Source organism: Mchenga conophoros, linkage group LG15, assembly GCF_057382185.1.
Source record: "Mchenga conophoros isolate Kocher_MC1m ecotype Shallow Benthic linkage group LG15, M_conophoros_male_GT1.1, whole genome shotgun sequence".
NCBI lineage: Eukaryota > Metazoa > Chordata > Actinopteri > Cichliformes > Cichlidae > Mchenga > Mchenga conophoros.
Genome location: NC_140540.1, coordinates 4,173,563 through 4,188,700, shown reverse-complemented (window position 1 = coordinate 4,188,700; position 15,138 = coordinate 4,173,563). Strand labels below are relative to the sequence as shown.

The following is a 15,138-nucleotide window of genomic DNA, read 5'->3' as shown; positions in this document are numbered from 1 at the left end:
AATTATGCACTTTCAAGATGTGACAGTCCACAGCTGGTAGTGTTGGAACTAATACATCTTTGCTTAACATTTATATTTTATAGATTTTCTTAAAATGATCAGAAGTGAAGCCATTTGTATTTACCAAAAAAGGGGCAACCCTATATTTATACCATCTTTATAACACCAGTATTACTTATTATTACATTAGTAATACAATTAGTAGAAATTCTATAGAATTTCTACTAATTGGATTGGCTACTACACAATTCATTTTTGGGGGGAATTGTTTAATTTGTTTAAATGTTTTTGCAAGATCCTACAATCTTCTTCCTCTAACAAAGCAACTCAGGTTGGAAACTGTTGAAATCATAACTGGATACATTAAGTGATTAAAATCATAAGAAATGCTCATTTATTAACATTTATTGTGACTATTTCCTCATTACAAAATGTTTGCCTTTGTGTTACCAGAACATTTTTATACAGATCACACTACCTGTTAAATCTGAAATGCTTAACAGTGCACAATGCCAAATCACACCAGCTGTTACATCCTTCATGGTCTGAATCAGAATGATGGCTGTGTAAAATCAACAAGATGGCAATGAGGTGTGGACAGGATTTTAAAAAGCCGAAGTCTTGATGGTTGAAAAAAGTTAAAAAGTGTTTTAGTTCCATTGTGTGTGTGTGTGTGTGTGTGTGTGTGTGTGTGTGTGTGTGTCTTTTCTCAGCCAATTATTTCAGAATAAGCGAATGCAGACCAGAGGCCAATGTTTATAAACTTTCAAGTAGATTTTTTTGTTGTATTTTAATTAGAAATACTGAATACAACTGCTGCAGTAATGAAAAAGTCACAACAGACAGTTGAAGAAAATGTCTCAGTCTGAATCAAACAAGCTTTGAATTATTAAGCTGCCATTTCAGCAACATTTAAGGTTCACTATTTTCTGTTACCGTTTGTGTTTAAACGATAGGATGCTTAATAAGTATTTTCGAGCTTCTCTAGCACTTCATAAATAAGATGCTCATAAATACGTGATACTGATCATACTTGATCACACAGATCTATTTAAAAAATATATTTTAACAATATTTTTTCCAAAAAGAATGACAATGTTAAGTAAAACACCATCAAGAATAATGTATCAAACTATGTCGGGCAACTTAAAGATCAAAACATAACCTTTATTCATTTTTCCAGTACAAACGCACACACAGATGTATTTTATTAGGCTTTCACACGACTAGCATTCTTAAACCAGCATTAACAGCTCCACATTAGTAACATGAGCACGTGGCCAATTAACATTAGACCACATCTAATTATCGACCTATGTCAAAGATGATTACACTGATGCTCAATTAAACCGACATCAGTAAAACTGTATTTCCCCATAATACTTGGACAACATACCCATGGTGACAGCTAGCCTAGCTACAGTGACAAAAGCTCCCCCACCACGTCCTGTAGAATTTACAGGAGGCCACTCTTACAGATTTCGCTCGTTTCAACCATGACCTTGTCTTTTTCATTATCAAACTAACGCTCATTAAACCTGCCACCTCACAGCATGTTGTCATGTCCCACCCACTGCTCCATCACAAGGCGTATATTTCAAAAACACCAGCAGATCACACTATAGCCAAACACAGAGGCTCCAAGCAGCAGGTGGTACTTGAGTGGAGTCGTATTTATTTTATGGAAAAGAAGAGGTTCTCCCCAACTTATTTTCTTTCTTTATCTAAGAGGCAAACCATTCAGTCAGAAAGCATTTCATCACAAAAGCAGTGCAGTTTTAAGCAATTTCGAGCACTTTAGCGAAAATCTATGCACCTTTTAAACCTTGAAAACACCCCAATAAAATTACAGTATTTTCAAGAATGTAAGGAAGCTTAAGTGCATGTGGTGTGCTGCTACACCTGTTATGGTCATAATGCTTTATTTATTTTCTTAAAAAAATAAAATTCTTACCAAAAGTCGCTGGTGGTCAATTACCACTGGAGGATGGGGAGGTACTGCTTGTGGCTCTTCCTCGGTCCTTTCAGCGGACTCCTTCAACTGCTCTGATGAGCTACTGTTGAATGTCCCCACTTCAAAGACATCAATGAAAAGACAAATGAATAGATTACCAAAGAAATATTAAATATTTAACTGCAATCAAGAGTAACTGAATAACCTAAGCAAACTAACTAAATTGATGCAGTTTTGTTCTTCTCATTCAAAGAAAAATACATTTAAAATGTCATGGCTACAGGTCCAATGCAATTATACAACAGAAAAACAAATTATCTGCAGCTACGATCAGCTTTAAAGTGTACAATATCTCGCATCTGGCTCAGTGTTTAATGAGATGGGGGTGGAGTAGCTTAGTTTTTCTATTGGTTCAGGAGCCACAATTCGTGTTCTGTTGTCCGATCATGTCATCCTCTGATGGCTTCTTCATATTTTATCAGCACCATTACCTCAGCCTTCCAGCTGGCCTCATCATAAGCCAAACCACAGGCCCATAATCAAACAAAAACTTATTGCTCGTCTCTGACTTGAACACAACATCCCAGTAGAAGGAGCATAAGGTTTCATGGCAAAGAAACTAAATATACTGGAGCAAAGGAAAAGGCAGCCACTGCTGAAAATCCAAAAATTGAAAACCATCCAAAGATGCATATCAGGAGGTGTAACATATCCATATAACTTTCAAGCCCATGGCATTTTGCTATGAAATGCATCCAAGCCAAGAATAGTATTTATAAATGCTAATGCTACTTAAGTTTCACCACTGAGTCTTACATCCTATTTTAAACCAAGCATAAATCAGAAAACTGGATGATAATAACAGTAATTTATCATAGATAAGTGCTAGGCAACCCACTGGCTGAATGTCTAAAAACTCACAGATGTTTGTTAACTTTGCGTAAAAACATATTTAGAATTTAAAAATTAGCAAGTCAAATTAAGAGATCAGAACAAGTAGCCCTGACATTGCATCTCTCTCTTTTTAACTCATCACATATATTTGGATTTTGAAAGTGTGAGAAAGCATTAATAGTGAAAAGCATGTACTGCAAGCAAAAGCTCTACATTTGTGTTAACCAATATTAATGCTGGAACATAACTAACATACCTTCTTTGTTATGATCTTCCTCAACAGTTTCCGTTACTGCCACTCCATCCTGAGGATGCTGCTCCTGAGTTGGTTTGCTCTCATTTTTGTCTTTGTGCTCATCCTGTTCAGCTCTATTAGAGCCCTCAGCCGTGCTCTGAGGAGTCCTTGTCTCTGCCTCACTGCTCCCCTTGAGGCTCTGCAAGTCAAGGCTGTCCATTGACTCATTTCCATTCACACAGTCCACTTGTGAAACCAGGAGAACCTCTGTGTGCTTAGGCTGGTCCTCAGCATCTGAAGACACCGACATTTCAATCAAAGGCTGGAAGTCAGCCCGACTGGCCTCGCTATCCCCATCTGTGTTGGGCTGAGAACTACCACCAAGGCAATGTGGTTCGGTGTGTTTCCCTGTGATCTCAGGCTCTGCTTCTTTAGCTGCCGGCTCCTCAACCTTAGGCATTGGCGCCTCTCTGGCTTCGCTAGCATCTGGAGGTTTATCGGGAGCTGCAACAGGGGGTTCGTTGGAGCTTTCTTCTTCTGTGGAGGGGGCATGTGGATGATGGCCATTGGGTTGGGGACCTGTAATATCACAAGATGATTCCTCATCCTGTGTTAAACAGGAGTCGCTGGGCCCTGCCGCTTCCACCTCTGCTTCAGGCTCCTCCTCTTCCTCCTCTGTCCCTTTCTTGTAGTTCTTCTTTTTCCGTATGATGCCCCGCCCCCACGATGGCCTCCTCCGAACCTTCCGCTTTACATAATCTGTGAGGAAAAGGGGAAAGGAAAAGAGACAAGATGGAACAATATTAATTTAAACAAAATATTCACAAGGCTAGCATTTTTTGTTTTAACAGAAATCTTGCATTTTGGACAGATAACTCAAAACAACACACCTCCACAACGACTAATGCTTAGAAAAATCCATTTCTCATACTGTAAATTTTATACAAACCATCTCTCCTTGCCCACATAGAGTCACAGCATGTATTACAAGTTCACTGCATTTAAATCTGGACATTTGGCCTTCCTCAAAGGGTAATAAGCAGCGGGTGACATAGATCACAGAGAAGAACCAGACAGAGACAGCAGTCCTGCTATATCATGGATTTTAGACACTAATGACAACAGATGGTGCTTGGGGTTTTGAGAGGAAAGAGCAAACCAAAGCCTGATCTTTGAAAGTGCAGTTAAAGTGTCACAGCAAGCCAACAAGGATGCTAAATGCAGTAAAACTTCAAGGCATTTGCCTTCATTTGCTGCTTTACAGAGCAGACACAAACCACAGCAACAAAGTCAGAGTGAAGGACAGATACAGAAAGACTGTGAAAGAAAAACAAAACAAAACACACATACGGCTCCATCACAAGTCAGTTTTTTATACATTACCATAAGTGGCTGAGACACACAGACTCTAACCCCAAAGAAACAAGTTGTTCCCAAGTTTAAAAAAATAAATAAATAAAAATCTGCTCAGAAATATTACTCACGTTGCAGGAAGCTAGACCTGCTTACACAGCCACACTCAACATTATGGGTACATGTCTTGCTTAAGACATGTAAAGTAAACTCATAAAGTAAAAACATATATTAGGACTATTGTAACAATAAGGTTAGGCACATATTAATTATGGTTAAGGGCTCCAGTTCAAGTCCATGAAATCTACTCTAAAGTCATGAATATAAGACCACATGTCTACATGAGCTGAGCTGTGATTTGGACTGTTAGTTCACTGTGGACTCTCTAATATTCATAAACTACTAGGCTTTATAATTCTGTAGAGGGTCATTGAATGATCTAAATCGGCCAAATTGGCATTTTATGCAGAATCAATAACATATGTAAGCTTGGTTCTCAAAGGACTTAAGGATCACAGCTCCTTAAAATTATTAGGCAGAGATCACACTGTACTGCACATACTGAGTAAAGCTTTTCGCCTGAATACTCCTGCTCCCCACAAAGATATGAATAGGCACACACTGAAAGGAAATCAGGATATGCCTGCATGCTGTCTGTCAAATTTCAAATCTCACATTCCTCTCTCCCCTCCAGTGCTTTTAGCCAGGTTTCATCTTTCCACTCTAAACGTGAGATGTGGTTATGCACACAGTATATGTACATTATGTTAAGTACCTGTCCATAATGAGAACAGAAGAGCAATGACAACTATTGCACCAACCGAAAGCTATATTTGGTCTCCCAGAAATAGACAACACAAAGAGGATAATTAGTCAACCAGTGCTTGCTGATGGGACTCATCTTTGGTAATGGTGTTCTCTAGTGACCCTCTTAATGACCAGTCACGAAACTGCTGTCAGCCACAACCAGCACAGGAGACAGCTCAGAAAGGAATAAAGTACACTTCATGCCAGATAATGTATTACAATTATTGCAGCAAACAGCTATTTACACAAGACTATTCTTCAGCTGTGTTTAGAAATCCATAGCATACTTGTATGTCGTTCCAAAGATTTTAATCACGTACATATACCTTACAAAACCAATGCATGATTCTGCATCTGGAGGGCTGAAGCAATAAAGCATGCAGCATTACGTAAGTGCTGCCTTGAATTCTTTAATTTTTTACTGCTTTCACCATTTATTAAGTGTCCAGCCATTCAGCAGGCTAGGTATGCGTCACATTGGGGGACTAATCCCATTCAAAATCCAGAGCTAGTAGCATTTTTCATGCACAGTAAGCGCAGACCTTCTGATCTTATATAAAAATATTCCAAAAATAAGTGAAAAGAACTGCGATTTAAGACACTTTAATATAGTAATGTAGGAGCCACCTTTCCCATTAGCGGAGGACTGCAGAACTAGGGGCAATATGAGCCAGAGTTCATACTACCACCACAAAACAACACTGTGCCATTGTGCCCACAGTTTGCCATAAAGCCTCTCTCAAGCAGGTGCAGGGGCTGCAGTCTGGGCTAGATTTAAGGTGGAATGCACCTTTCATTTTTGGTTCCTCCTGATCTGATCTGAAAAGAGATGACAGCTGGAGGGTACGCTATGGAGCAGGCGCACAGTTCTATTCTTCAGACATGACTGGCACTCAGAATAGTTTCTTTGTTATAAGAGGAAGGGCCAGGGAAGGACAAAGAGAGCAACAAAGAAGAAATAATCTGGATAAACATTGGATTCTGTAAGCAGATATTTCACATTAGCAACAATGTGTGTGCGCGCACTTTTCATCTGGTCATAATGCTCACTTTTGACCACTTTTTTAAACCTTCCAGATATACAACCCCAATTCTGAAAAAGTTGTGTAAAATTATTCACAACAGAACATAGAAAGCATATCAAATATTAGAACTAAAATATTAGCGCCTTTTGAATTTAATGGCAGCAAAACATCTCCACAAACTTTGAATAAGGGTAATAAAACGCTAAAAAAAACAGTAAGGGGCACAAAATAAAACAGCTGGAGAAACATTTTGGGACTAACTAGGTTAAGTGGCAACAGGTCAGTAGCATGATTGGTTACCATAAGAGCATCTTACAGAGACTGAGTTTCTCAGGAGTAAAGATGGGCATAGGTTCACAAATATGCAAAAACTGGGACTACAAATTGTGCAACAATTTCAGAATAATGTTCGACGATGCAAAGTTGGCCTCACAATGTAAAGTTCCATAAATAATGTGATTACATGAGTCTGATAATCTGGAGAAATCGGTGTGCGCAAGGGACAAGGCCAAAAAGCAATACTGATCTTTGGGCCCTGAGGTGGCACTGCATCAAAACAAACAAACCCTAGCATGATTCTGGGAGCCTTTTTAGCTCAGTGTTGAAATTGTGACTCATATGTCATAAGGCTAATTCAAAGATTCCTCTGGTCTTTTCTCCACTGTCCCACCAAGAGAAAGGCTAAAAGCCCCAAAGCAAGACCACATACTGCATCTAATCCAACATCATGGTATCATAATAGAAGAGTCCTGGTGCTGAACAGGCCTGAGTGCTGTTTGGGCCATTCAATAGACCAAAAATGACACAGGACTGTTGAGCAGCTAAAATCTTATATCTTCATTTTTCCAGTTCCCAGATGTTTACAGTCTGTTAAAAGAAGAGGGGTTGCTGTACAGTGGTAAACATGGCCAAGTCTCGATGTTTTTATGATGTGTTGCTGCCATAAATGACCTAATGTTTTCTTAAAATGGTATATATTGTCAGTTCAAAACATGTTTTCTATGTTCTGTTGCGAATAAAACATGGGTATGTGAGATTTCCAAATCACTGCATTCTGTTTTTATTTTCATTTTTACGCAGCTGCCCAACTTTTCAGAATTAGGTTGCTGGTAATAACGTAGCACCATCACCTTGCCAAGTCCAGCAATTAGTCACAGCATGGCTCTTTTCAATTTCTGCTGAGAAAATATTGCTTTCTTACCTAAACTTTTACCTCAAGATATGAAGCATCCTACTGAGAGAAGAGAAGGTGAGTCGGAATGGCAGCAGATGACTCGTCATTGTGAGCTCTTAAATAATGCATGAAAATCGTTAGAGCATGAAGAGCCAACCACAGAGGGGAGATATGCTGATGGGGGCGGGGAGACGGGAAGACGAAGGGAAAGAGAACCAGAGCACTTTGTAATAATTAAAAGTGTCTAACCCATCCACGGTGCATGTACGGGTCCACACACACAGACACACACACATTTTGAAAGCAGAAGCCCCAGGAGACTGCTATCCAAGCTGCCATGCAAGCAAGTATTAAATAAATAAATCAGTTCAGTGACACCAATGAGAAAAAAAAAACCCCAGCAGCATACTCTGGCAATGCCTTTGGGAAAAACTGTGAATCAATGTTTCTGATACACTGTAATTGGATCACCACTCTTAAGTCACATCCAAACCCATTTCAGACTTCCTTTCCATTAATCAGATGTCATCTGAATTATAAACCTTATAATATATGGACATAGCTTTAGGATCTGAAAAGTAAACCAATGCTGAGGTACTTTAAAGCAGCATTCTTCGTAATGGCCACCAGGGATCGGTGCCTCGGGTTCCCAAGAAAAACCTTTCAATTGCTAGTTTTAGGTCTCATATTATGTACACAATGCTCATCTTATAAATAATGGGTCCTATTAGAGTTGGGGGGGAAAAATCAGAAAGAGACTTCACAAACCAATGGGCTGCTGTCTCTGTGGCCTGTCTTTTTATATAAAGGCTATAAATGTGAATGTGTCCGATTTACGTCTGATCGAGTACCTCGCTCAATTTACTCACTTTAAAAGTGAGTAAACTCATCCAGTAAATGTTACTAGTAACATTAGCACAATAGACCCAGTAAATACCCCAAAGCCTTGTCATTATTGTCCAGATCATACAGTTTATAGTCTCTCTGAAGAACCACATACCATTAGCATTATGAAATGTGGTGTACATATACTATTCATTAGTTTTATTCTCTCGTGATACACTAGCCCATAAAGTGTATCCACCTCAGAAAGGCTGCATATACTAGGAATATGGATTCAATGCCACATTATCAGTGCTAAGTCATACTTACTGAATACCTTTAAGCTAGTGAAACAAAATCAAGGTAATCAATCCATTCAACTACTATTAATTCTTAATCAGTTCTTGGCCTACATAATCCAAAACCCATTGGGCTGATTAATGTTAAAGTTTTAAGAAAGGAAAGTTTCTTAAATTAAATGTTCAACATTTTATGAGAATAATATATTTTATCTTTGTTGCTAATGCTTAACAGGAGTCCTTGTGGGCAACAGTAAACACCGGGTTATTTTCACTGGGCGCCAGTTTACAGGATGCGCCACAAAACCACAGTCGACTGTTCATTTTAGACATTGGCTGTATTACTTGTTTAACATCTGAAAAACTAACATACAACGCTAATTAATTAAAAAGTAAAAGGATAGGGATTTCTGTGCTTGATGCCTACTTTGTTAGGGACGAGTAACTTTCAAGTCTTTATAAGCTGCTAAGCTGAGAAGAAAGAAAGACTGATCTTATTTTACTTCAGTTTTATCCATCAAATTCATAGTTTATAAATTCGTTTCTTTACTTTGGTGAGGAAGGATAACTGAAGTCTTTTCTCATCTTCTCCCTTAGTGTAAAACCTATTTTAAAAGGCATAAACTCAGACACACAATACATATGACAATTCTTCCCAATATCCTTTAAGAAGCAGAAATGCTGCTCCACATCTTACTGCAATGTTCTCTCACTGTGACCCCTTCACACATCAGCTGACAAACACTGTGCATTTACAAATGGCCAAAAAAATGATCTCACTTCCTCAATACAACAATGCCAAAGAAGAAAAGAGGAAGAATTACGCTGTAAAGCTTAAACTTTTCACTGCTGATCGAATATATCCCAGACATGAGTTATTACGCTCAGTGATGTAAAGGACAATGAAGCTGCTACAATTACTGAGTTTAAAAGCTACAATCATGACACATACCATAATTAAGCACCATGAAGTGATGAGCACTTCACAGAATAACATCAGTTGAACACAGACATAAAACTAAACTGTGGCAGACAGTGCATATAAAAATGGTTCTCTGGTTTGATCCATAAAATCCTTTTTGTCATTAGGTCGTTAGTTCAGAAAAATAGCCAAGAGACTGCTAATGTCTGCACTTTATATATTTGCAGAATTCACTGTGTCTCTCTTTTTTAAAAAAATATGAGATACAGCTTTTAACACTCTACATACTTAATTAATCATTAATTTGTAAGTGTCATCACCACTGTAAGCATTGCTGCCTTTTTAATTAGACGTACATTTCACAAACAATTTGAGGCCCTGTCGAAATTGTAGATAAATTTCACGTCCATTAATTTTCTGAGCAGCACTGGTCTGAGGAGTTTCCCTGGTCCACTCGACACAAGTATGTTTCTCTCCCAACCTGGACAGATGTACTGTTGTTTACTAACCCATTTACCTCCTTCCTGCTGAATGTGTGTGAACGAAGAGTGAGTGTGTGTGTGTGTGTGTGTGTGTGTGTGTGTGTGTGTGTAAGGGCGTGGAGTGTGTGTTTCCATGGCAATGAGCAAAATTTTCCTTGCCTACAGAGAAAGCTTGCTCTGTAATTTTATTCTATGAATTTGCATGTGGGACAGCAGGCCAACACAGCGGTGCATTCATGCAGGGAAATATATTACAAAATTATGGGACTAAGGGAAATGAGCTCCCAAGAAAATATGTGAATATACAGATGGTTTTGTTTCTGTGTTTGCATGTGTTATTTAATAACCACATAGGATTTGTGTGCGTGCTAGTCACAGCAGAATCCAATTGAGTCAAGCTATTGAATGTAAGGTCAATTTACTGCAGCTCTCGAGAAATGAAGACAAGGCACTGATATTAGACTTCCAGATTTAAGAGATTACAAAAACAACCAGAATATGAGCGTGTGACTCTGGTGATATAAGGACACGTTGTGAATAAGGGGGGAAGTTGAGAAAAGGCAAATCACCACTAATAAACTTTATGACTTACATACAGTATAGGCTACTCACAAAATTTAAAGACACACTTCTATTACTTAGGATGTCTCTTGAAAAAAGTTATTCCATAACAAATCAATACTTGTGTTTTCCAGAAATCAAAAGCATATGTGGTACTCTACCACTGTGAGCAGCATAAAACAAATATTTATTTGTTATGGTCAGTGCTCTGGATGAAAAGGTATTATAATTGTGTGCTTGTGAGGAGCTAGAAATTTATGACATTACCTTTGTGATGCACCGTTTCATTTCCAGACTCTGTGCACCTTCCTTCATACATGTAGTACGCAGGCAGCCATGAATTCGCTGCAAGCATGGGTATAGGGTATTTTCCACCTGCATCCACATCTGAATTAAAAATATGACGGTCCAAAAGAAAAAACAAAACAAAAAGCACCACGACAGGAACGGATCAGCTTCCAACTCAGCTTTTTGTCATCCCAGGTCACTGGAATCGATTGAAGTTGGGGCCTCAATTGAGTAACATTAATGAAGTATCGATCAGTCCAGCTCTGATCACCCAAGACAGAGGGGGAGGAGCTTGGAGTTAAGAGCTGTGACCCAAACTTAAAAGTTTAAAAGACTTTCTACACACATTCTGTCCAAGTAAACAGTAAACACCATGCCACTCAAAGTCTACAGATTATTCACTTAAAATGCACAAGATTTTTACTTTAAAATTATCCCCAGGTGTCCTTTAAAACTATTAGAACATGCTTAAATGTCACCACCTTTTTTCTAAAAAGAAGCATAATTGTAATTCAAATGGATTGGCGACGTTGTTCTAAACTCTAGCAACAAGCACTTATTCTTGAAAAACTGTATTTTCCCAGCTGTATCCCTCTCTGGGGATTGCAGCCATTTCTAAATCATTCAACTGAGTAGTAATTAAAGCAATACAAAAGCTGCATATCCCCTGCCCTGCCTGCAGAACAAACTCCAGTTCATTGCTTCCTGATAACTTAAACCAAATTAATGAATTAAATGTTGTTTTTACAGAGGCAAACATAAAAAAAGGGAAAACCATATTAGGAAATGTCAAAAAAAAAGTTACATCAAGAGAAGCTCCTGTTTAAAGGGTTGTTTCAAATGCAAATCATGAGGATGTATAAGTAAAAAGGTTTTTAATATGATGCCTTCACTCATTTGAATCAGCAATACCAGTGGGGCAAATGGCAAATGAAAAATGCTCTGTATAGAATATATTAGGTGCAGACGTGATACACACAGGTGCAGTTTGCACCAATTATTGATCCTTATGGACATGAGAAAAAACTCAAAATTATATGATGTGTCCCTCATGGGTTCATAAATGCGGATATAATTTTGCTCACTCAAATGAATGCATGCGATAAACTGACTTATAACTCTCAAACGCCTCAAGGCCATTTAAGCTCAGCTTCATACAAACACTGACTGACACCAGTCTGAGACAGACTCTTTGATTTCCTTTAGCTGTGCTTCCACTTTTACATATACATTCCAACAGCAGGACTTCATGTATGAAATCATATACAAAAACACTTTAATCACAACTGTTTTAAATAAAGAAAAACACAAAATTTTTACTTATTTTTCAGGTTGCAAGCTATGATGCAACAGCACATAGCAGCAGCAGCAGCATGTACCATATATGCTTCAAGTAGGAGACAGGAGAATATGCAGACGAATGAGTGAAGAGAAAACACGAGATGACAAATAAAACGCTGGAGGAGACAAAAGAGAAAGTTCATCGTGGGACGCACGGCCTCGGGGTCTCCAAGTCATGAAAGGAAGCCGGCTGTTAGTTTATCAACTGATGTGACACTTTGCACTGACACTTAATGAAATGTCCGGATCAATAAATGATCCGCTCCTTGCTTCTTGAAATTAAGGAGATCAGTCACTTCCCTCTATTGCTGTGTCACTACCTTCCCATTTCACACATTCACCAACCACACCTCCACCTCAGGCTGTGCCACTACTCTTGGTTAAAAAATAAAACAGTTTTATTGCCAAAAGTCTCTTTATGCCACTTTTCTGAACTTTAAACAAAGCAACAGTACGTGCAGCTTAGCACGAAGACGCAGGGATATGCAGGTAGCCTGGCTCTGCCAGTAGGAAACCGCTTCTGTTTAGCACAATTAAAGCACTGGCAAATAATTTCTACCATTTACACAACCAATACACAATAAAAAGGTTGAAAGCTTCTTTTCTTGCTATTGTGTTGGCTGGAGCAATGACCTGAGGGAGTATCCTGGCAAGTTCAGTGATGGTGAAAGGGGTTAACCAGGGGTTAATTTTCTTCTAAGTGCAGCACACTGATTTTATGAAGTCACAATAGAAAACACACAAACACACGCGCTCACACAAAGAGCACCTCCATCTGCAACGCCAGCAAGCATCACTGTAAACTAAAAGCACTCACTTTAATGGGTAAGATTATTCACCAACACCCTGCTTTAGCACAATGCCAGAAAGAAACATACATATTTCAGCCTAATAAAATGGAGCCCATATGATACAGCAAATTTTAATTTACTTTTTGTATTCACTTTCACAGCAACACTCTTGATTGTTCTCATATTGTAAACCAAAGCCCCCCCCCCCCCCCACCCACACACACCTTTTCCTTCCTTTTGCCCCTCCCTGAAATCTCTGGATCACTCACTCTTTGTTCATTTGCAGCATAGATGCCTCAAAAAAAAAAAAAAAAAAAGACAGCCTTCGGTCAATAAGCTCTATAGTGAAAGATAAACTCACAGGGTTTCCATAAGTGAACCCGAGGAAGGATTATTAACAATTGCCTGCAGCTTCCTTTGTCTGTAGGTTTCTCGCTCAGTCTGCTTTCTGTTGGGACAGCTGGATGTTAGCTGCGCTTCTCTGTTGCTCTTCCCGTGACTATTATACAGGTCTCACGAGACAACCAGGTCCACCGTTGCCTGGGGCTCTCTTCACCCCTGCTTGTACCTGTAAACTTACCACGTAGGAGGCAGACCACCAGTTGGCCACCTGTTAGTCTGAGCCTTAAATTCCCTGTGTTGCCACACTCTCCTCCATTCTTCAATTTGTTTTTCATTTCTATTATATTTAAAGATTAGGGAACCCTCCAGTAAAAAGGCATGCTTTAAGTTCAATAACTATATGAAGTATAAATGGAAGAAAAATCATTTCATTAATAACATGCTAGTCACCAAAATTGGGATCATGATTTTTGCTATATTCGAGCAGCCTTAAATAAAATGTAACGTGCAACAAATAGCTTCTTTTGTGTCAGAGTTGCCACCCAGTAATGCTACTGCATATTAGTAGTATTACAAAGAGTAAATTCAGCCAAAGAAAGAAGAACTGAGAAAATAATTCAGTCAGAGCATCAATCTTTTCCTGTCCTTCTCCTCTCTGCTGCTCAGTAAATGGCCAGTGGGATAACAGTGCCTGTGGTGCCCTCTTCACAGAAGACAGATATGCCCTCACGCACCAGCAGCTCGCAAGAACTATTGAAGATGTCAGCCTACGCACACATGCACATACAAAGCAGGCCATGAAAGCCTTTTGGGGAAAAAGGTCTGTCGCCTGCAGCAATAACATGCATACACACATGTTGTAAGTCAGGAGTGGGAGGGGGTGGAGAGATCTGCACCGGTTGACTCATTTTGACTGATTTGCAAGTAACAGCACTCCTCTTGGAGTGGAGAAAGTACGATCATGCACCTGGCAGAAGTCTTTTGACAAGGGCAGTAATGTTCAACAGCCAGCTATAATGTAAAATAAAACACCGTGAAGAAAACGGGAACACTATACTCTCCAGAGATCTGTGTTATGTTATAACATAATGTAGAATTTAAGTTTTAATCTATTTATCGTCTGTAAACACTTCTACAGTTTCACTTGGCATAGACGTTGTTTTGCTACATATTAAAATGGTGACACGTCTGCGGAGCCCCGCGAACTTTCACAGGTAAATTAAAATAACTTGTCATACAGTCCATGTGTCTTACATGGAAATTACCGGTTAGATTACTCTGGGATATAATGCCACAGCTAGAATCAAAATCAGAATCAGAAATGTTGAGCAGGTTTACAACATTAGGAAATTGCTGCGGCACTTAGTGCAAAACATACTAGGCCTAGTTTCATTTTACTGTCCGTCTGACAAAAGCCAAGATCAGGAGGCATTTCACATTCACAGTGAGGGATAGCAATTGCACTCTGCTGAAAGTCTTACACGTGCTAAATTGATTAGATTAGATACCAATTAGATACCCTGTGAGTCTGTTAAAGGATTCTGGTTGTCACAGCTGTATGATAATAAGACTTGGCAGAAAGGAATATTAAATTAACCGATGTTTACACTGAGATTCTTTTCCTCCACACAGACACCTTTCTGTATGCCGTTTTCCTTTCACGATTCAACAGCCATTTATTAAACTTAGACCATCTGAATCCCGGTAATCATCTTAATATAAAATATGACATGTGACTGCAGATTCCTGCCACATATTGCTACAGCATTATTTGGTCTGTTCGTGCCGTTGGCTGTGAAATAAAAATGATATGACGCTCTTATAAGGTGTAATAAGACGCAGAAATAC

General features: G+C 38.9%; 1 protein-coding gene across 2 annotated transcripts in view; it reads right to left on the bottom strand.

Annotated features, from left to right (window-relative positions):
• The window catches only part of atad2b (ATPase family AAA domain containing 2B), a 66,456-nt gene that overhangs the window by 19,894 nt on the left and 31,424 nt on the right, over window positions 1-15,138 (bottom strand). For both annotated transcript variants that reach the window (XM_085246772.1, XM_085246773.1), the window contains exons 25-26: window positions 3,105-3,842; window positions 1,955-2,073 (exon numbers count right to left, since the gene is read on the bottom strand). In XM_085246772.1, the coding sequence (XP_085102898.1) occupies window positions 1,955-2,073; window positions 3,105-3,842 (857 nt within the window). The remainder of the gene's footprint in view (window positions 1-1,954; window positions 2,074-3,104; window positions 3,843-15,138) is intronic.